The sequence below is a fragment of the Hyperolius riggenbachi genome, chromosome 6 (assembly GCF_040937935.1).
Source record: "Hyperolius riggenbachi isolate aHypRig1 chromosome 6, aHypRig1.pri, whole genome shotgun sequence".
Classification (NCBI taxonomy): domain Eukaryota; kingdom Metazoa; phylum Chordata; class Amphibia; order Anura; family Hyperoliidae; genus Hyperolius; species Hyperolius riggenbachi.
Window position 1 is genome coordinate 304,189,029 of NC_090651.1, and position 23,265 is coordinate 304,212,293.

Consider the following 23,265-nt stretch of genomic DNA (forward strand, 5'->3'; position numbering starts at 1 on the left):
CCCTCACTCTTTTTTCTCCTCTTGCTAATTGTGTATTCGTTACCCGCCCTCGTCCCAGAGTCTTCAGACACTCCTACTGAGGTCTGTACTAGGAAATGCACTGTCTTATGTCATTAGAAGGAGGGGGGAAATAAAGGGAAGAGGAGGAATATATTATAGATAAAAAGACCCCCCCCCCAGCATGCAACTGTTTGGCAATAGCAATTAAAGGGCCAGCGCTCCTAAGTTATGTGATAACTCCAAACCATAAAGGCAGAAAACGTTTTGAATGCAGGATTAGCATCTTTTTCACTTAATACACTCAGACCAATTGCTGTTGAAATTAGATTTTTATGGTGACAATCCCGCTTTAAACAGTACCTGTTACCTGGCTGTCCTGTTGATCTATTTGGCTGCAGTAGTCCCTGACTCACACCAGAAACAAGCATGCAGCTAATCTTGTCAGATGTAACAATAACATCAGAAACACCTGATCTGCAGCATGCTTGTTCAGGGTCTATGGCTACAAGTATTAGCGGCAGAGGATCAGTAGGACAGCCAGGCAACTTGTATTGTTTAAAAGGAAATAAATATGGCAGCCTCCATATCCCTCTCACCTTGGGTTCACTTTAAATCTGGTGGGACATTTGAAAATACAGGTAAATGGAAATCCCCATCGGCTTAAAAAAATGACTTTTTGTGATGAGCAATTTAAAATGGTAAACACAAAAATATTGTTAAAATGGACAAAAAAATAAATAAAGTTGATCTTGCTTTATAATAATTTCTTTTTCTTTTGCTCCACAGAACAAAGAAAAAAGTATTCAAATGTCATCATGGCTGATGTGTCACAATACCAAGTAAATGTAAGTGCCTTCCTACTGACTGAATCACTGTACAAGAATGTGCTCTGTGCTGTCCTCCCATTCACAGCACCGGAATGTATTGTTCACTGTCAATAGAGTGACATGCAGGTCTGATGGTAGTCTATGCGGCCGTCACATACATATATGTTGCAGGCTACTCTGTTATTAAAGAGCCTGTTAGCTGAACTTCCGCCACAATCCTAACACCTGTTATATCTCTCCATTCCCAGCCTTAGGTCATGTGCCGCCCTCTGTTAAGTTTTACTGTGGTACTCCTCCCAGAATTACAACAAACCTGCTCACTGACTGTGCCTATTGCCACTAAATCCTGCTGTAATGTATACAGCCCCATGTCTGTCGTTAGAACTATACTGTGTGTGTTACAGGCATCATTACAATTCAACTTCCATAGCAAAAGTTCAGTGGAGCCCTATCAGTCATCACAAATGAGCAGTTATACCCTCTGTCTCCCCTCCCCATGGTTATATATCTCATGAATGTTGTGCATAACAGGTTTGGCAACACAACATGTGTGGAACAAAATACGTGTAGCTAGTCCAGATAAGTAGAAGAGATAACCACTCCTGTAACACCTTAAAGGATACCCGAAGTGACATGTGACATGATGAGATAGACATGGGTATGTACAGTGCCTAGCGCACAAATAACTATGCTGTGTTACTTTCTTTTCTTTCTCTGCCTGAAAGAGTTAAATATCATGTATGTAAGTGGCTGACTCAGTCCTGACTCAGACAGGAAGTAACTACAGTGTGACCCTCACTGATAAGAATTTCCCCTTTGTATCTCTTTCTTGCTTTCAGAAGCCATTTTCTGCTAGGAAAGTGTTTTATAGTTGGAATTTCTTATCAGTGAGGGTCACACTGTAGTCACTTCCTGTCAGGGCTGAGTCAGCCACTTACCTACCTGACATTTAACTCTTTCAGGCAGAGAAAAAAAAAAAGGAACACAGCATAGTTATTTGTGTGCTAGGCACTGTACATACACATGTCTATCTCATCATGTCACATGTCACTTCGGGTATCCTTTAAGTGTACCAGAGCTGAAAAAAGTAAAAAGATTTATACTTACCTGGGGCTTCCTCCAGCCCCATCCACTCGGATCGCTTCTACGCCCACGTCCTCTGCTGCCCGCAGCTTCTGGAACCGGGCTGCGTAGGAGCGATCCGAGTGGATAGGCCTGGAGGAAGCCCTAGGTACGTATAAATCTTTTTACTTTTCTCAGCTCTGAGTCCCTTTAAGGTGGTCAGACATCAGGTGACCACCCGATTTGATTATTATAATCAGATGAAAAGTGGTGCCGCCAAGTGCATGTCCAACCAACAATGCAACCAATTTCAGGCCAAAATTGGTTGCATTAATCGGTCTGACATGCTGCAAGAATTAGGGCCGACTTGCTTGTTTGGGTGCATGGCGGTAACGGCGAGCGTTATTGAGACAAGCGGCAAATGCAACCAAACTCCAGACGCTGTCGCCAGTAATGTTTATTGTGCTCTACTGGGGCCCAGTGCACTCTATACATTACCTGTCCGTGGTCTCTGCTTGCTCCAGACTCCCTCCGCCATCCATACATGCGTCCCACGTAGTTGCCTAGTAAGGTTGTGTGGCAGGTTGTCACATGCCACACACGTGCCCACGTTACTAGGCAGCCATGTGGGGCGCATGTATGGTTGGGAGCAAGCAGAGACCACGGATAGGTAATGTATAGAGTGCACTGGGGAGCAAATTAAACATTTGGGGGGACAGCGTAGAATTGGCGAGGCGGCACATGCTGCGCCATAAGGTCGATTCCTCATAGATTTCAGCATGATCGGGAATCGGTCTGCAGTGTACGGGCAGCCGACAGATCTCTTTTATCAGTTTTGATTAGAGAGAGATTTGTCTCTTGGTTGAATCTGCCTATCATCACTAGATGTATGGGTACCTTTAGGGTGCGTACACATATCCAATTTTTAAGTCCAATAAATGGCTAATTATAACACCTCCTCCATGTAGTACAAAAGCCTACCTAGACAACATGTTCATAGCATGCTTGATGCAGCAAGACTCACCCAGCTGTGAGAATAGAGTATATGCCTGCTCTCATGGGATTCACCTTTATTACTGACAAGTTGAACAGTGCAGTTGGCTGTGTTTTACAGTGCCATAAAGGCAACGCAAGTCAAATGTGGGGCTGGAGCATCCTTTGCTTTGCAGCACTGGTTTCCCAGCTAGGACGCCATCAACATGGAGTTTGTATGTTCTTTCTGTGTTTACATGAGAATTCCTCTGGGCACTTCTGTTTCCTCTCCAAAACTACTTATAAGTTAATCAATTACGGTACCTCCAAAATTGGCGTTCGACTGTGGTAGAGACCTTTGGCTATGACTATGGTAGCAATTAGATTGTGAGCTTCTCTGAAAGACAGTACCTAATTGTTGGGTTAACTCTATGAAACACTCTGGAAAATGTCAGTGCTATATAAATGCATAATAATGTTTATTTATTTAGTATTAATGTAGCACTGATATCTTCTGTAGTGCTTTACAGAGCGTATAGTCTCATCATTCACTGTCCCTCAGAGGGGCTCCCAATAGAATTCCTACCACAGTCATATGTCCATCTTTTACAAAGCACCATTTTGGAGAAAGCCAGTTAACTTATCTGTATATTTTTGGACTATGGGAGGTAACCCAAGCACATGGAGGAAACCCACTCAGGCTGGGTGCACACATAACAGAGCGTGAAAGGTTACGTTTTCTGACCTGCGCGGCTTTTTTTGTAAGTGTTTTTAGTGCGGTTGTGTTGGGTTTTTCTGCATATGCGTTTTTCTAGCGTTTTTAAGCGTTTGCAGTTCACATATACAAAATGCACATGCGTTTTGGATGCGTTTTTAATACATTTTAATATTTTGATTTATGCAAATCACTAGGAAGACAACAGGAATCGAAAATACATCACAAAACAATATATAAAAATGCATGAAAAACGCATACCATTGCGTTCCCATTGACTTTCATTATGTGTGTTTTTTGAATACTATGCAACAAAACCAGCGTTTTTAAAAACGCACGCATACAAAACGCATATGCGTTTTTTATATGCGTTTTTTCCTGCGGCCCGTAGACTTCCATTAGTGGCAAAAGCGCAGCGTTTTCCGCAACGCTAGCGTTTCTGCAAAGTGGGCACCCAGCCTTAAGCACAGGTGAACAGAAAGAATTGTTCTATATAAAGTGAGCCTGTCACAAAAGCTGTGGTGCTCGTTGTACAGCAGACTTGCACACACGAGGAATGAGTTTTGAAATGTGCTGCCAATATGGTGGAGAATTAATCCTCTGGTGCCTTTTATTTAAATGTGAAGAATTTTAATTGACCTCTGGTTCATTAAATTCCTTTTATTGTGGGCGTATAGTTGTTATAAGAGGGTGTAAAAAAACATAAACATAATGAATGAGTTTTATTTTGGTGCCATCCTTTCTCCGTAGTGGGTGAGGCACTGTGGTACAGGAAGGCGTGACGAGATTGTGGTAGAGTGATTTATAAGTCATATGTTGTGGGCACAGCATAGGGTAGTGATGTAGGTTTCGTTTAGGCATGATTGCTCAAGTGCTCTTATACTGCTCTCATTTTTGTGTAACAAAAGCCAATGGTTTCTATAGTGTTTTACATCCACCACAATTGTGTCATTAAGGTGTAACCTGAGGTGATACTGTATGTGACATGAGATAAACATGTGTATGTACAGTACCAAACATATTAATAACCAGACTGTTTTACCTGATTTATTTTGCTGCCTGAAAGAGTTAATTTCTAGGCATGGAAGTGACAGCTTCTGTCTTGTCTGTACCTTATCAGGAATATAGTAAACATCACTGATAAGCAAATTACAGCTATTAAAGTGACTCCAAGCACCTCTCATGGGCATGCCTTTAAGACTCCGACCAGTACTGCAAAGTACTTAAAGATGCACACCATTCTGTAGCGTGTGCTCCTCTTTCATTTAATGCCTGAATCGCCATTCTACACCAAATCGTTTTCGTTCGATTTCAATTTAAAAATCGCAACTGCCATCTTGGCTATGTTATAACTTCCGGGCAACCCCTGTCTTCTCTGTTAGAGAAGTACATCACTGAATGAAGCAGGAAGAGGAAGTGACATGCATGGCCATTGCAAGAGGCTCCTCCAGAGGGGTCATAACACGACTTTGTTGGAAGTCGTCTGTCTTAAAGGCATACCCATGAGAGGTGCTCGGAGTCCCTTTAAAGTTTTCCTGGCAGAATACAAATTTTGAGGGCAGGGAGAGATACAATACATTAACTATTGACCTTTTTCTAAGGGCCAGTGTACACCAAATTTTTCCTAGGCGATTCTAGGCATGTGCCTAGCGATTTTCTAATCATGCCTAGCGATTTTTGGAACATTTTGGTGTAGCGGTTTTTATTTTTTGTAAACAGCTTCTGTAACAAAAACATTTGGAAAATCGCTCTGTTCTAGCGCTTTTCTGAGCGATTTTCCACTTTTCCATACTTAACATTGAGGCTGAATTACCTCAGAAATCAGCTGAAATCCTCCAGGACCCACGTTTGGGAAAAAATCACATTGCTCTGGTGTGATCCATCCCATTCAAATACATTAGCCAAGCGCTTTTCAAAGTGCTGGTGCTTTTAAAAGCACTAAGAAGCGCTTTTGGTGTGCACCAGCCCTAACTCTGGGACACTTAATAGGCTGCCACTGATTAGAGACCATAAAACATTCAACCTACTTTTTAAATGTTTAAATATAAAAGAAAACTCAGGAATACTTAAAAAAAGTCATCAGTTTATTTCGGGTTCACTTTAAAAAATAAATGCCATTCAAATGCTGCTTGTTTATGGAGAGTTGTGTTTAAACAAATGACTTTTTCACCTGATGGTGTATTTATGGCTGACGGTTTGGTCGTCCATGAGCCTGTCAGATTATTTCACTATTTCTAAAGTAATCTGAATTGCTTTTTAGGAATCCTTTAGGAATCGTTAATAGGGGAGGATGAGGTTGGATATGCAGGAAAGGTTATGGCTAGGGTAAGGTATGAGGCGGGGATATTGTCAGTGTCAGGCAAGAGGTTATGATTGGTGGGTATGAGAGCATGGGTGTGTATGGGGAAGGGGATAGGAGGCTAATGTGATTAACAATTTGTTTCAACACCAATAAGGAAGTACAGAGGAGTGGATCAGGTCATAACTGTGCCTGATCGGTGCCATGCTGCGCCGCCATAGACTGTAATATTAAATGCTCTATAGTGGCACAGGGGGGTTTCTCAAGAAATCCCTGTAATTTGGGTGGTGGCAATGGGAACTCTCCGAGCAAAGTGCTTGTGATCATTGATCACCGTCAACAATGAGATACCGGTGGTCATTGAGAAAATGAAAGTGAAAACAAACATGCTACATTTCCTGTGTACTGTTCACAGGAATAAAGTGTGTGTGTGTGTGGGGGGGGGGGGACATCTAGTGGCCAAATAGTAAAATTACAACTACATGCATAAAATTAAATTCTTAGCAAAATGTACATCCCAAAGAAAGCCTAATTGGTAGCGGGGAAAAAAAATACAGTATACTGTAGATCATTTTGTTGTGATACGTAGTGATAAAGTTATTGGCAAATGAAAGGGAGGAGCACTGACAGGTGAAAATTGCTCTAGTCCAAAAGGGGAAAAAAAACCTTAGTGGTTAACTAGTTAATTGGCACCTCTGTTGGTAATGGCCTGAAGATGGATAGGGATGGCCCTGTCTATGAGAACTCACGGAGAAGCATGTGATCAGTTTGATCAGCTGATAGATTTGTATGGCTCTGATTTGCTGGTCATGATCATGTGTTAAACCAGGAAGTCATCACAGCAAATCAGAACCTTACAAATCTATCAGCTGACCAAACTGATCACATGCTTCTCCATGGGTTTTCTTAGGCAGAGCCATCCCTAAAGATGGATATGTCCCTGGGTCTATTTTTTTCAGTTCATATTTTAACTCTATGCCTGTGTCTGCCTGAACATCATTCATAGCGCTCCTATCTTCTCCTCCCACCCAATCACAGATGCATGTATTCAGCGCCTGTATTATGTCATAATGACACCATTGTTTTGTTTTGAATGGCTATAACGCTTTACGTAACTATGCACTTTACGTAAGTTTCTTTATTTAGAATATTACACATTTGGAAACTCATCAGGGTGTCAGAAGAGGCAGATTTATTTATACGAGATAGCTGAGCGCTGCATCAGGGACTTGTCTCCAAGAAACAACAACTCTGGTTTCCTCCACCCCACCCAAATCACATTCTCTGTTCACATCTGAAATGCAAATATGAAATGAGTAATTTAATGCAGATTGTTCAGTCATTGTGTTTGCAGGACACACCCAGGTTCCCTGCAACCTGGTGGATAATTCTGTATCGTTCTGGGACTGGGTGCATAATGTATTGTAATCCACTCATTGCTACTAGGCAAAGCTGGCTTTATTATAGCTTTTGCTTTAAGTCCACTTAATAGTGAGTATTAAAGAAGACTTGATGATACAGTAAAAAAAACAAGCACAGGGTATCAAATAAAGAATATCCTAAGGTTATGTCACAGCAGAATCCATCTTTTGTTTTAGTGTTCTTAAATGTTCAGGCCGTCTGAAACTGATATTTTACTTCTGGGTGGATGCCAAACGTTGAATCACATGCTGGATTCTCATACATTCCTCTTTTGTCATCATTTATGGGATGAATGGCGCCCAACAGCACTGAGCTATAAAGCACTGCATAATATATTATACCCCCTCTAAGAGATGGCAAAAGGAATAGGGGTACAGACGGTGCAACCGCAACTGGGTCCCCACCGCAGAGGGCTTTCCTAGATCTAGCCTTCATTCTTCATTGTTACTATGGAAGCAGGACTTCTGTTTTTCTAACGAATATTTAACCCTTTAGCAGCCAATTTATTTAGAGGCTTGCAAGTGTTCCAGGCCTATTATTTTAGCACGTTTTTTTTATTTGTTACATTTTCTTTCGTCTAATTAGTACTACTGTAATGTGTATTTATGGCCACTTGTCACTAGGGCGCATTATGAGACAATAACAAAGGATTTTCAGTTTCTATATTTTCTGCTAGTAGAGAGAGATCAAAGCATTCCAAGAATTTGCAGCACAAGGAGTTCTGCTGACTGAGATCAAAAGCAGTGCACTTATCTCAAACGGGATACCTCTATTAAAGCTGCTGAACTCATGTGGTAGTCATCACTTACAATATAGTTCCTTACAGTGGAGAAGAAGGGTCATTGGGGGTCTTTCTCATGAATCAGTGAGGAATTGAAACATGACAAGAAATCTTGTATGAGGCAGGTGACAGGAAGCCCCTGTGTAACCAGTTACTCATGCCCCCCGCAGGTACAGCCTTTTCCTGCAGAACTTGTATTCTGAGTTGCAGTCACTCTCTAGGGAATGTGTTATTCAGGACAATAAAAAGCACTGTAAAGTGTAAGGGGATGAAGTCATCCTACAAAGAATACACTAATCATGAAAAAGTGTCAACCATGATATCATGTATACTTTACCCTTACAACCCTTCACATACTTGGTGAACTAACAGGCTAATAAGTGAAAGACGGTATGTGTGACACTATCTGCTAAAGACAAAACATCATTGTATGGGCTCTTTCATACTTATTCACACTAGGCAAATAGCATACCACACGTTAGAGCAGACACACGAGTGTTGTGTTCATAACTTGAGTGCTCACTGCAATTTTCCTGCAGTTTAGTGAATATAGCTCTTATGTTGTGTAAACACATACAATGTTGGTTGGCCAATTTTACTACTTCCATGTAGCATGAGGCCCACAGATTTCGAATTCTAGAAACAGATTGTGTTGGTAAGCTCTCATACTGCATGGAGGTGATAAAATTGGCCAGAGATTGGCCAATCAAAATTGGATGCGTGTATGCACCCAAAAGCTTGGTACACACCTTCAATCATGATTGGCTAACCTCTGACCAAATTTACCACCTCTATGTAGTATGAGGGTCAACAGAAATTGAATACTATGTGCAGATTGTATTGGGAAACCTTAATACTACATGGAGGTGGTAAAATTGGTCATTGATTGGTCAATCATAATTGAAAGTGTGTACCAGGCTTTAGTGTCTGTGTCATGCTCACCCTTCCTTCCCAAGTTTAGACTTGGAAACGTTTCCAACCTTTGCCACGTAATAGTTGGCAATTTTTCCAACATCCAGTGTTTATGTTCTATGTCCAGATTAATGTTCTTCAAAGGAACCCGAGGTGAGAAACCTATGGAAGCTGCAATATTTATTTCCTTTTAAACAATACCAGTTGCCTGGCAATCCAGCTGATCTTTCTGGTCAGCATGGTCTAAATCACACACCTATTACAAGCATGTAGCTAATCTTGTCAGATTTGTCATAGACATCTGATCTGCATGCTTGTTCAGGGTCTATGGCTTAAAGCAGAGGTCCCCAAACTTTTTCAGTCAAGGGCCGGGTCTATATACTTCAGACTGCTGGGGGGGCCGGAACATACATTAAAATGATGTTGAAAAACATTACATTGAATCTAGTTTTTGCTTCACCCCCCGACCCCCCCTCCAATCGTGCCCAGAGGAAAACTCCCAGCAGCAGCCATTCAGTCATGTGGCGCACGAAGAACGTCTTTGTGCACCAGACAGTGAAGCATACTCAGGTGACAACCTGCTACCAATTGGACAGCAGTGTCACTTGATGCAGAATTGGATTGGAAGCCAGCGAGTGACTGCTCACTGGCATCTACAGCATGTGGGTGGGTGATGCCAGCACTGCTATTCTATATGCGGTCTGCCGATATTTAAAGGTACAGTGAGCTGCATCTATAAGTTATAGATTTTGTGTTTGGGGGGTCAGTGAAAAAGCCTCGGCGGGCCACATTCGGTCCACGGGCCTTAGTTTGAGGACCACTGGCTTACAGTATTAGAGGCAGAGGATCAGCAGGACAGCCAGGCAATATGCATTATTTAAAAGAAAAGAAAATAAACATGTCAGCCTCCATATCCTTCTCACCTCAGGTTCCCTTTAAGTGTTCTCCACTATTCTCCAACCTTATTAAATCAACCCTAATGTGACCTCATTTTGCCAGCACCGATTACTATGTAGTCCGTTCACATGGAAATTTCCACAGTATGAACAATATCATTATTATTTGGTAAATGTGTGACGCCTTTGTTTGATGCAAATTGTCTTGTTTCTCAGCATTTGGTGACCTTCACCATTGATGAGGACGATGACGTCCACACAGTGGAGGATGCCATCCGTAAGCTGAATGTGATGGATGCCCAAGGGAAAGTCTGGGTCCAGGAGATGGTGCTACAAGTCAACAACTCCACGGTGAAGCTGCTAGATGTTGACTCTAAGGTATGTCCCTCTGCAGTGCTCACTGTCTTTTAAGCAGGAGGATTAGCCAGGGAAAAAAACCCACATACTGTATGTATATATATATATCTCATGTTACAGTATACTACAAGTTTTTATTACATAGTGAATTATCTGCACTTCAGTCTGGGATTCACACAGTTTCTCAGCATGCGACAGGCAGCTCCCTCCCCCCCTCAGCCTCACAAACTGCATCACAGACAAGCTGAAACTGAGAGCAGAAACGCTGTCTGTGAGGAATAAAGCAAGCACACAGGACTGAGCCTAGAGGGGGCATGGAGGGGGCTTGCATAACTTGTATTTATTACAACAGAGGCAGCTCATTCCTCCCTGGGTCCACAAAGCTTGACAAAGAAAAGATATTACAGAGACAGTGCAACTAGAAAAGGCTGCAGTAATGCAGACCACATTAGAACAGTTATAGGAACTTATAGGATAGAAGAAATAAGACTGAAAATTTTGTTGCGGAGTCTCTTTAAAGCCGATCCGAGATGAAAAACTAACTATAACTAGTAACTTGTCTATATATCTTATCTAAAGTTTAGATAGTTTACACAGCATATCTACCTGCAAGAGTTTCAAAAGTTTATGATTATTTATTCCTGTGATACACTGAAGCAACCATGTTCTGTTTTTTCACATTGTCACAGGCTAAGGGCTGGAGATGCTATCAGCTTGGCTCTGTGTAAATGCAGTCCCCTCTTCTCCTCTCTCTTCCCCTCTGCCTCTGAAATCAATGCCTAGTAACACCTCCCCCTCCTCCTGCCCAGACTGAGCCCCTGTTAGCCCTTGCTACTGTGTGAAAATGCCAAGGCACTCTGAAAAGCTGTGGGCGAGGCTTGTTTAGTTTATAGGGAATTAGAGTATTAAAACAAAAACAAAAAAGTATTTGGCTTGAGGAATGCCCTATAAACTATATGAAAGGAACACAATTATGCAATAAGTAATAGTTTATCTCGGATCCACTTTAAGAATAAAGGAGATACTGAGAATCCTCCATGAGGAGAAGGACTAGTCCAAAACTTGTCAGATTTGTCAGATTTTTACTGCTTACTGTACATGACAGCAACATAGGAGAAAAGTAATTTATAGTGCATTTTATTCTGGGAAAAGTGTACTTCTAATTATGTGTACACATGTAATTTAAATTTTAAATTTTTTCACAATAGTGGTCCTTTAAGTCAGGGGTCCCCAACCTGTGGTCCGCGGCCCGCTGCTGGTCCGTGGGACGTTTGCAGTTGCAAGACTGTCCTCTTGCAACCCCCCCCCCCCCCCTTAGTAACGGTGATACACATCGCCGCTACAGGAAGCCGCTGCCCTGGGAAGGGGGGGGGGGGGGGTTTGGATCGGCCAGGAGGGCACTACCTACCCATACTGGGGTGCTATGCTAGCTATACTGGGCACTATACTAGCTATACTGGGGTAACTATACGAGCCATACTGGGGCACTATGCTAGCTATACTGGGCACTATACTAGCTATACTGGGGTAACTATACTAGCCATACTGGGGCAACTATGCTGGCTATGCCACCGCAACAGACCCCCTCCCCGTAACCCGCTACACACGACACTGTCCACTAGGACACGCACCTCATACCAACCCCCCCACTCCCAACCCCCCCAACCCCCAAGGCAGTCCCCGGAAAAAAAATTTGGTCAGAAAGTGGTCCCCGGGTCGTAAAAGGTTGGGGACCCCTGCTTTAAGTCATCCAGTGACAGAAGATGATTCACTCCCAGTGCTGGTGATGAACTGGTGGTGATGAACTGTTTGTTACAATAATCTCTATTCATGTCCCTTTCAACTTGCAAGTTGCCAATCGTTGTTGATTTTGTCTCATTGGCATCGATTTGTCTTTGAAAGTGGCTGTCAGTATTTTACACAAAATGGGAGGAGGTGCCCCAATGTAATATGCAATGGGTAAATGCGGGTAATGAAATAGTCTTACCTAAGGTGGGAGGGGTTTAGTCTTACCAATGGTGCTCCCAGTCAGTGCATGCAGCTGCAAAAGATACTGTACTGTAGACCTGAGGAAGCTGAGGTGTCCAATAAAAAGTATTATCTTTAAACCTTCCACCTGAGGTAACACTGTTTCATTACCCACGTTTACCCATTGCATACTACATTGTGGTGCCTCCTACCATTTTGTGTACAGTTTGCCCCTTATGGGGCTGTATTTGATATCCATAAACCCATGCTAACTAATAATAATACTGTAGCATGCATTGTTGAGCTGATACGGAACTTCTAGTAAACATCCTCAACTTCTCCCTGTAATCCGAGAGACTTATGGGACTCCCATTCTTGTCATATGGTCTATGAAACAGGAGTCTTATAAACTAATGCGAAGTACAAAGTTTATATTTCTGGTAACAATGCAGTAATGTTCATGCAAAGCAGCCCTGTATTCTCACACACCCGTACACCTATGAGAAGATGTTTCTGCCCCTGCTTTGAATCACACTGTACTGCCTGAGGGGGAATATGATGTCATCTTCAAAGTTAATTCACCAGCGTGATTATTCAAGGGCGAGAGTGAGGGTGGGATGAGGCCTGGGGATCTCTTTATAACAGAACAAATCAAGTTCAAAGACTGCTTTTCTGTGCACCTTGTATTAAAACAAAGTTACCAGGCAGGTTACAGAGAACTGCATCTATGCATAAAGGGCGCGGAGGAAAAGGGGGCGTCCGATGAAGCCAAAACTAGTTTTTACGGCTTCACTAGGTATAGTTAACCTTATTCTCACACTGAACCCTCCCGATACCAATGCCAAACCTTAACTACCTACCACACGACTAACCTTAACCTCTCCCCACCTCCATGGCTAACCTTAACCATCGCACAACACCTCTACATGCCAATCCGCCAAAAAATCAGGGAAAATACAGTAATTTGCAAGCACCACGGTTGCCCAAATTTCCCCTTAAACCTAGAATTTCAATGGGCGTCTATGGTGGCACCCAAACTTCTGTCGATGTCGGGTGCAATAATTTCCTGGATCACAGAGAACTAGCAGTTTATGATGAGGTAGATAAGAGGGACATACAGATCCTGAAAGGTTGTAATGTACAGCATTGGCTTCGTAAATCCCATGTTCCGCTCCCATTATGCATATGATAGGAAATTTGCATTATTTAGCAATGCACAAAGTTTTTCACATTGCACATCTGTAATATAGTAAATATCTTGAAGGTACTTGGCTTGCTGGGTCCTTCTGAGACAACATTGCAATTTTACTGGAGAATAACATCTCTATTCATTGTCCATACTCCTTCCCATATTCCATCATTTTCCTTAGTAGGTAGTCAGGGTAGAGCTGGGAGGGTCCACTAGCACCAGACCACCTAACTACACCCATCCTTCTCCTCTGGTAAGAGATTAACTATCTGTGGCCAGCACTGTAGATGCATTGTACTGTGTACTCTCTCATGGCTGAGTTTTTTCCACAGTGATTTTTTTGAAGGGCTTGTGTATGTTATGGCATAGACTCTTATTTACATTTAGTAACAATGAAAAATCTAAGTGTGTGAACTAGGGCTTTATAATAAAATATATTTACATGACTATCAAACCCCAGTTATAGTCATTGTGAAAATGCATATGCACCAAAGAAATACTTATCCTTGCCTCCTTTAAGCTGTGCATAGCAAGACAGGCCTTCTAAAAGGAACACGATCCAACCAAGTGTTCTAAAATGACAATGTACAAATAATGTCTAAGTAGCAGTAGTGTAAACAGTTTCCTACTTTTCATGTTAAATATCAAAGGCAAAAGCTGTAATTCATTGTGTGTAGATTTTGGCTACGTTTGGAATGTCTCATTTGCATAGGTGAATCTCTGCAGTCTGACATGCTAAGAACCATGTAATATTGAAGCAGAGTTACTGTATATACACTGGCTCTGGTATCCGGTTTCACACACTATTACAAAATGTTTATGTTTCACATAAGATACATTTCCTCTGCTTTCTGCAGAGAGGTCTCAGAGACAGGCAGCAGCTAAGAGCTTTTTCTCACATTCAGGGTTAACAGATGGAGTGTGAGGGAATCCCCTCTCCTCTCAAGGTTCACTGGCCCCTCAGAATCAGGTCAGAATCAGTGTCAGGGAAGTGTGAAGGAATTTGATAACAGTTAACAAACAGATTAGCAGTCAAAGGTATACTGTACACCCATACTTAACAGCACTTCCCAAACAATTCCTATCTCAATTGAAAATAAATGTTAATCGATAGCGTTCCTTTAATGCCCAGAGCAGATTCTTGCTTGCCCAGTCATGACACATCTGCATGTTAAGAGCCTCTTACTACTCTTACCAGGTCCAGTATCAACTAATATTCTAAGCTAGAAATTGTCCACTTTTGTAGAACATTTTAGCACTGTGGGGTAATGGATAGCACTCTCGCCTTGCAGTGCTTAGTTCATAATTCAAATCATGGCCAGGGCACTATATGCCCAGAGTTTGTATGTTCTCTCTATGTTCGGGTGGGTTTCCTCCAGGCACTCCGGTTTTTTTCCAACATCCCAAAAACATACAGGTGAGTTAACAGCCCCCCCCCCCCCCCCCCCCCAAAAAAAGGGAAGTTGGATTACAATAGGAACATAAGTGTGGTTTGCCTTCTTAAAACAAGGAATTTCCGATAATTTAGCTCTAAAGTGAACATCTGAGGTTACCCACAATGCACCACTAGTGAATATGCAAATTATCTCTTTATGCCCCAGAAGCCAAGCTCACATCCAGAACCACTGGTGTCTAGCAAGCCTATAGCTTTAAATTTTACAGAGCCATACCCACCCCACATGCAGACAGCCTGTTTTGGACTTTTGGTCCTCTTCGGTGCATGGCAGGGATTGATATGGCTCTATGGGATAGGACTTGGACCAGTACAACACAGTCACCAAGCAGCTTGGTGTGGCCCAAAACCACAAGGAAGTTATAGGCGACTCAAGGCTCATACACACATCAGACCATAGTCTTTTGAAAATGATAACAGATTATCTGCAAAAGATCTGTTCCTGCAAAAATTCCGTTCCTGCAAAATGCATTAGTCTATGATATCTGCAGATCCTCATACACACCTTGTTTAACAGACATTCATCTGCAGATCAGATCCACCAGGATGGATTTTCAGATTGTCTGTTAAACAAGGTGTGAATGATGATCTGCAGATCTCATAGACTATGAATGCAATTTGCAGGAATGGATTTTTGGCAGGAACAAATCTTTTGCAGATACTGATCTTTTGTGTCTGTACAGCATCTGTGTGTTCAGCATCTTGCAAAGATTTTTTTCTGATGGGGAGTTCAGCCCCATAGAAAAGACTGTGAAGGTATGGCTCTCATACTACATGGAAGGGGGTAAAATTGGTCTGTGATCTTTGATTTTCAAAAGACTATGGTCTGATGTGTGTATGTGGCCTTAAAGAGACCGAAATAGAAACATAAGACAATGACTGACTATGGTAGTGACAGACTGAGAGCTCCTCTGAGGAACAGTTTGTGTCATGACTGACATGAATGTAAAGCACTGCGGAAGATGTCAGTGCTATTGAAATAATAATACTTTATAGGGATACATAGCTAAAACCGTGCAAAGTCCACATAGAACAATGTTTTTTTTTTCTGCCTGCAGGAAGACCTGGAGGTGTTCCCAGTCTCTGCCATCCAGCGCTGTGACACTGTTCTCCCTGAGAAGAGGACCCGCTCCTTATTGGTACTGGTGTGCCAGGAAAGATACCAGCCCAAAGCCGACGTCCACTTCTTCCAGTGTGACGATGTTGGGGTAAGACCTCTGAGCTGAGGACTATCTAGGAAGAATCAGGTACTTCAAACAAAAACATTTCTCAATCCTTTATGTTTACCTTCCTTAGGCAGAACTGATTCGAGAAGATATTAACAGCGCCCTGTCTGATTTTAGAACTGGACATACTTCCAAGAGACCAGAAGCACTCCGGTAAGAATACTAAAGGAAATTTACCATGCTTGATCAGTAAGACATTTTCTCATTGTCCTCTAAGAGAAAACAAACACATATTATTGAAAAATAACAGGTTTCCTGTGTCCGCAGTCTATTTTTGGATATACAGTCACGTAGAAAAATGCCTAAAGCGAAAGATCAACATCATATTTTAGCCCAGCACAGTCCTTACTGATGAACTCCCAATACACATTCCTGCTCCTCTTTTGCTTAGGTTTAGTTTAAATTAGTTTAAAATAGAACCTTAAAGGTAGCCACAAATAGTACAAAAGTTTGATGTTCACATTTTTTTCAATAACAACAGTCAGTTGCATAGAAAAATCAAATATGTTTATCCAAATTGAGAAATGTGACCGAATTTCTTGATGATAAATTTCTTGATTTACAGACTTAAGCAATTTTTTCAGTTTTTTTTAATATATTTTTTTTTCATAATTAAGGAAAAAATTATACATTGGTCAGATTTTTCTAAAGTTACAAACCATTGGAAAAATCTATCATAATTCTCAAACTAAAAACAAATATTGTTTTATTTCCTATGCATTTTAAAGAGAAGAACAGATGTTTTAAAAGTCATTATTGCTCAATTTTTAGCCATTACGGTTTAAAAATAAAAAATGCTACTGTAGGAAAACCCACACATTTTATTTGCACATTAGTCCTGGTTATTACAACATTTAAATGGTGTCCCTAGTAGAATGTATGGTGACTATATTTTATTTATAAATAAAGGTGTATTTTTTCCATTTTGTGTTTATTTATACTATATCAATAATTACAAACCCTTATTTGCAAAAAATAACAGTAATATACCCTTATGACATACATATAAAAAAAAATTTCATCAATCACGGACCAGCAGGATGGTGAACGGGTGTGCGCACATGATAGAGTGACAAGTTAAAAAAACAAAAAACAAATGCAGATTTACGCCCTTGGTCCGCAAATGAAGTTTCCAGGGGCATAGATATGTGTAGCTGGATGCTGGAGGTTTCAAAACAGGAATATTTGGAGCTCACATTTAAAACAAAAGAATACCAGGTTTACATAATCTGATATTACTCTAGTTTAATTGCTGCTTTTGGCGTGGTTATGAACTCTCCAATAAAGCTTACTTTAAATTTAGTTCTACTTTAAAATAAACCAGTAGAAAATTGTGGGATTTAAAGCAAACCTGTAAAAACATTATATAAATTCATTTCATGTTATTTTTCCTTGCTCTGAAGTTATCTTTTCTGTAATGTACATGGAGTGAGACACTGGACTGAGTCATCAATTGTGACCGCCTTTTCCTGCCTCACTAAGCTCCTCCCATTGGCCAACACTCACCATCGCTAGTCACGTGATACTAGTAGGTATTGTTTGGCTGCCCGGTCAGTTGAGCGCAGGGTGAGCCATCACCCTGCTGCTGCTGAAATTCTGTGTGGCATTAAATACTATTCCCCCTCCGAGTCGCAGCACCTGACCCCCGATTTACACTGTAAATCCCACAGTGATGTAATAATATTACATCTATGGCGGCGCCCAGGTCAAGTGCAGCGCAGCAGTGAGTACGCAACCAAATTACCTGCTTTGATGTGATAATGGTGACAGGATTAGTGGGAATCACTCTTTAGTTAGAATAGATTTTACTGAGAGACGTGAAACACCTTAAAGGGATTCTGAAGACAAATTAAAAAAAAAAGATACTTACCTGAGGGAAGGCTTTTGGTCCTGTAGAGCCTTCCTGTTCCTCTCACGGTCCTCTCGTTCCAGCGCTGGCTCCCCTGTTCAAACCTCCCACCATGGGGGGGCTTCGAAAGTCTTCAGGAGCACAAGTGCTCCTGAAGACGGGCGTCCCCGTACTGCACATGCCCGAAAGAGTGTGACCGTGCATGTGCAGTATGGAGCAGCGCTCCTGAAAACTTCTGAATCCTCCCGCAGTAGAGGAGAGCAAGGGTAGATAACGGGAGCCAGCGCTAGAACAAGGGGACCAGGAGAGGAACGGGAAGGCTCTGTAGGACTCAGAGCTTTCCCTCTCTTTAGGTAAGTATCTTTTGATGTTTTTTTAATTTGCCATCAGACTCACTTTAATGGAGTCTTAAAAGTTACAGACTGGAAGGTATGAAATGTTTTATGCCCCTTTGTAAACTGCCCAGCAGAAACAGCCCAGAATAGGTGAAATAAACAGCTTGGCTTATCTGTGTTGTTTTATAAAGACTCTTTAAGCATATAAAATGACGTACCAGGGTTCTAGGTGATAGAATGATACTGATGTTTCCTGTCCCACTGCGCAATACAGCTGTAAACCAGTTCAGCTACACTATATAGCCACATAACACCGCCCATACAAAGTGACAATATAACCTTGCCAGCTATAAAAGCTTCTGATCTAAACTGAACACACATACAGCTAGTAGTACAAGAAGGAGGTGGATGTAGAGGGACTATTGTTATATGACTGCTTTTCACTGTGAATTGAAATCAAGTCACATTACTGTATATTATTGTAGTAGCAGTAGAGTGTTGTACCGTGTTAGCCATCAATAAAAGCAAGAAGTTTTGAATCAGGATGATACCATTTAATGGCCAACTTAAAAGAATGGGAATTAGCTTTCGGCTGGGCAGCCTTTCTCCGAAAACAGGATGGGAGTCTGACATAGGCTGCACAGCTGAAAGCTTAAGGTGGCCACACACCATACATTTTTTTAAATATCTGTTCAATTTAAGAATTGCAATCAAATATGACCAACGTACCACACACCTATGTTCAATTTTTCCTCAATTATGATACAAATGATTGGCAACTGACAAAATTGCTAGGGTGTGTATATTAATAAATTGACAATCTAACACACACCATACAATCTTTAGAGAGATTGAAGAAAAGTATCTGGCATTCCGGATCGATAAAAATGAAAGAAAACAGGAATGCGATCGGATTTTTCAGTCGAATGAAAAAAAAGCTTTCGATTCGTTCGGGAGATCCGATCGTTTTTAACGAATTGCTGTAAAATCGGGTCATTTTATTGTATCGTGCGTGGCCACCTTTACTCTCATTCTTATAAAGGTGGCCACACACCATACAATTTTTTAAATATCTGTTCAATTTAAGAATTGCAATCAATTTTTCTGACTGATTGTAACAAATTAAAAAATATGACCAATGTACCACACACCTATGTTCAATTTTTCCCCAATTTTGATAAAAATGATTGGAAACTCTGAGAAAATTGCTAAGGTGTGTATATTAATAAACTTACAATCCAACACACACCATACAATCTTTAGAGAAATTGAACAGAAATATCTGGCATTCCGGATCGATTTAAATCGAAAAAAAACGGGAATTCCGATCTGATTTTTCAGTCGAATGAAAAAAAAAGCTTTCGATTTTTTTCGAGAGTTATGATCGTTTTCATCGAATTGCTGTAAAATCGGATCATTTTATTGTATCGTGTGTGGCCACCTTAAGTTAGCCAATAAATTGTATCATCCTGATTCAAATCTTCTTGATTTTATTATTGGTGGCTTTGTTTTTAGCCAATAGATTTTCAGTTTAATGACACCCATAGCGAGAGGTACCGGTATATGGAGGCTGCCATATTAATTTCCTGTTAAACCATACCAGATGCCTGCCTGTCCTGCTGATCCTCCTCTGATACAATTAGCCATAGACCCTGAACAACCATGCAGCAGATCAGATGTGTGGCTGTAGTTTGACAGGATTAGCCACATTCTTGTTTCAGGTGTGTGATTCAGACACTAATAATGCATGAAAGACCAGCAGGATGCCAGGCAACTGGCATAGCTCCCAACTGTCACTTGTTCACAAGGACAGTCTCTCTTTGGAAACCAAATGCCTCATATTCACTACTAATATTTAGCTAAGTGCATATTTTTTTTTTTAAAAACTTCCCCGGACCTTTAGATTTAAAGAGGAACTTTGAAAATGACATAATGAATACAATTGCTTATTGTTTGCAATATTCATTTATAGCTTATTTAGCAATGTTTGCCCATTGTCAAATCTTTCCTCTACCTGATTTACATTCTGAAATTTAACACTGGTGGGGACATCTTTAGTTCTGCCAGGTGATCTGTACGGAATGTTTGTTTCTGAGAGTTCTATGTACAGAGGCAGTTGGAAAAGCAGTTATTTCCCACAATGCAACAAGGTTCATAGACAGCAAACAAACTGTCAGGACCATGGTCATGACATCATTCTATAGGAGGGGTTGCACCACAATATCAGCCATAGAGACGTCACCGATGATCTATTAGAGGAAAAGTAAAGATTTCTCGTGGGAAAGGGGGTATCCGTTATTGATTAGGATGGAGTTCAATTCTTGATTTAAGTTACTCTTTTATAATAATATTGCTACAAATTGTTCAGACTGGTCTTCACAGACCCATATCTGTTGGCTGGGAATGGGTTAATGAATGCAGGGATGCTGGGGACTGTATGCTGTAGTGTTTACAAGAGTCTTGTTTCAAACAGAAGTATTGATATTTAAATCACAGTGATGTGTCTCAGAAGGAAACCTGTTAGCTGGTATCATGAAGCCTCCTGCAAACCTGGGAACAAGTGTAAAAGCTGCATAATTCAGATAGTTTTCAAACCAGTTTGTCTCCGTTGCTGTGTGTGCAGAACTTTGCAGGGCTTAGGTGTGAACCATTGCTTTACAGCCCCATCCCTGAACCGGCCAATAAACTTTGCTGTGCTTTACATACCTAGTTAATGTGTGTCATGTGACCTGGCGTTATCTAACTTTGCTGTTTGCTGTCCTGTGTTAGGAATAGCCAGGAGCAGATAAGCCAGCAGAGCTCCAGGGGACCCAGCTTTATTGAGCCACAGAGGCAGTGGAGGCAGCCGCACATCCACTATGTGACACCAGCAGAGATCCTGGAGAGGGAATCCACCCGCAAGCCTGTGAGAAGCTCATTCCCTCCTCTGAATCCCCAAGTCCTCATCAACCCCGTGCCTCAAATGCAAATGCAGCAGCAATCAAAGAGCTCCACAAAGGTATGTAGATCAGCGTATAGGATGAGTGTATCAGTCACTAGTCAAACGCTGCAGCTGTTCTAATGTCTCCAGCTGCACGAGGAGGCAGGGCTGGCTGGAACTTGTAGTTCATCAACAGCTGAAATGTGGAATTTCAAGGTTGAGGGTTTTTAAAGAGACAAATATGTGGGTTAACAGCTTTGTTTACTTTAAAATGTGTGATTTCACCGCTGAGATACTTTGAGGGTTAAAAAAGTTTAACAGCTTTGTAGAGTTTGGAAAAAGTTAGTGATATATGCTATGCTGGATAGTGCATGGTTGTTGCCTCTGATGTGGGATTTGAGCCTTAGACGAGGGATTGAATCCCGGCTCAAGCCAGTATGTAAAACAGTAAGAATCTTTGGGCAAGACTGCCTAATGATCATGGTCCCCCATGAAGCTCGCCTTTAGTGGCTGCAGTCCTGAAGTGCTATGAGTCTGCCAGGAGAAGAGCGTGATATATGCTATAAGTTATGGTTTTTCTGATGAATTTGAGTCTGTTTTCCTGCCCCGTAGGTCGTGTTAGTTGCTATAAGTTAAATAATAATTGATTTTAAAAATGTGCTATTTACATGGTCATCATTCTAATCCTTTGCCCAGTTCACTTCCTAAATTACTAACCCAAGACAATTATGCAGAAGTGAACCTAGTGCCCCTCTTGCTAAATATAGCTGAGTACAGCTGTTCCACCCACGGTACATGCCCTTGGTACATGCCCACTATCTCCAGCATGCAGAGACACCATAGGACTGCCACTGCAGGACTCAGTTACCCTGCCCTCTGCCCAGGGCAGGGATAAGTGCCAGGCCAGAAGCATGGTCGTGTTGTGGGATGGGTTGAGCCAGCAGTGCAGTCCTATGGGAGGAGGGAGTGGGCTGAGAAGACAAGGGGACAGTGCAAAGACAAAAAGGACATTGCAGGTAAGTATACAATTTTTTTTTATAAAACATACATCACAGTCCCAGTGTCAGTGTCCTGCTCACAGCTCTACGCGGTCATTGTAAATAATCCACAAATAGGACTTCACTGGTTGCTTGTTGCTGCTAGTGAGTTACTCATTTACTAGCGAGTCAAACCCACTGTACATACAGTGGAACTGTTGATATATATATATAGGGAGTGCCCCTCCTTTCTTTTTGCCTTTTGTTTACTGCGAAACCTCAGCATGAGCGCAAAGCAGGAAGGAAATAAACATGGCAGCCCCCCTACACTACAGATTTCCTTTTAAGCCCTTTCTCACCATCCTCGTTTCCGATCGCGTTTTCGGATCGCTGCGATTTGTTGATAATATGGTAATCACGGTATTGGTTTTCCACCCACGTGCTTCGATTTTAAGCCATTTGCAAAAAGCGCTGCTTGCTGCATTTTTTCAACTTTTGCGATTCATTTTGAAGAACCTGGCAAAAAACGCTGTATCAATACAGATAAACGCAATCACAGTGCATTTGTGATGCTGGTTGTGATTTTCGGTGGAAAGCTGCCCTTACTAAGGTTGTTCCTTGCCTGTTTTACATTATTGCTTCTTAATGTTTGGTAAAATGATACATTCTGAGTTCATTTTGGCATTTTTCTGCTCACAATGACAATCACCATCATGTAATCTCGTTGTGTTAAGCTGTTAGAGAATAATGTTAGCATACACATTTCTTTGGTATGATCCATTTCCTAAATCCAGGTAGATTCTGGTCCACATTTGCTATGCTGAAGATGAGCAGAACAGTCAGCGGTGTGTTTGCGGTCATGTGCACACACCCACAGTGAAAACAAACATACAAAGGTGGCCGAGACTGATACATGTTCTATTATCACACTGCTGCTGATCTGAGGAAGCTGCTTGTAGCAACGAAATGCATTGTCTAGTGCTAATTTTTGAAGTTTGAAGTGAGACCTTCTTTAAGGTTGGACTTAATTCAACCTTTTTATACCTGTGTATACACCAGTGGGCGCCCCGTATCCACTGTTCCCTATTGTTTAATAAATACAGGC

The 23,265-nt window shown here is 41.5% G+C and overlaps 1 protein-coding gene across 2 annotated transcripts in view; it reads left to right on the forward strand.

Moving 5' to 3' along the window:
* Window positions 1-23,265, forward strand: part of EPS8L1 (EPS8 signaling adaptor L1) — a 152,356-nt gene that overhangs the window by 96,647 nt on the left and 32,444 nt on the right. For both annotated transcript variants that reach the window (XM_068241242.1, XM_068241243.1), the window contains 5 exons: window positions 787-845; window positions 10,103-10,264; window positions 15,912-16,061; window positions 16,150-16,232; window positions 21,033-21,261. In XM_068241242.1, coding sequence (XP_068097343.1) covers window positions 787-845; window positions 10,103-10,264; window positions 15,912-16,061; window positions 16,150-16,232; window positions 21,033-21,261 — 683 coding nt within the window. The remainder of the gene's footprint in view (window positions 1-786; window positions 846-10,102; window positions 10,265-15,911; window positions 16,062-16,149; window positions 16,233-21,032; window positions 21,262-23,265) is intronic.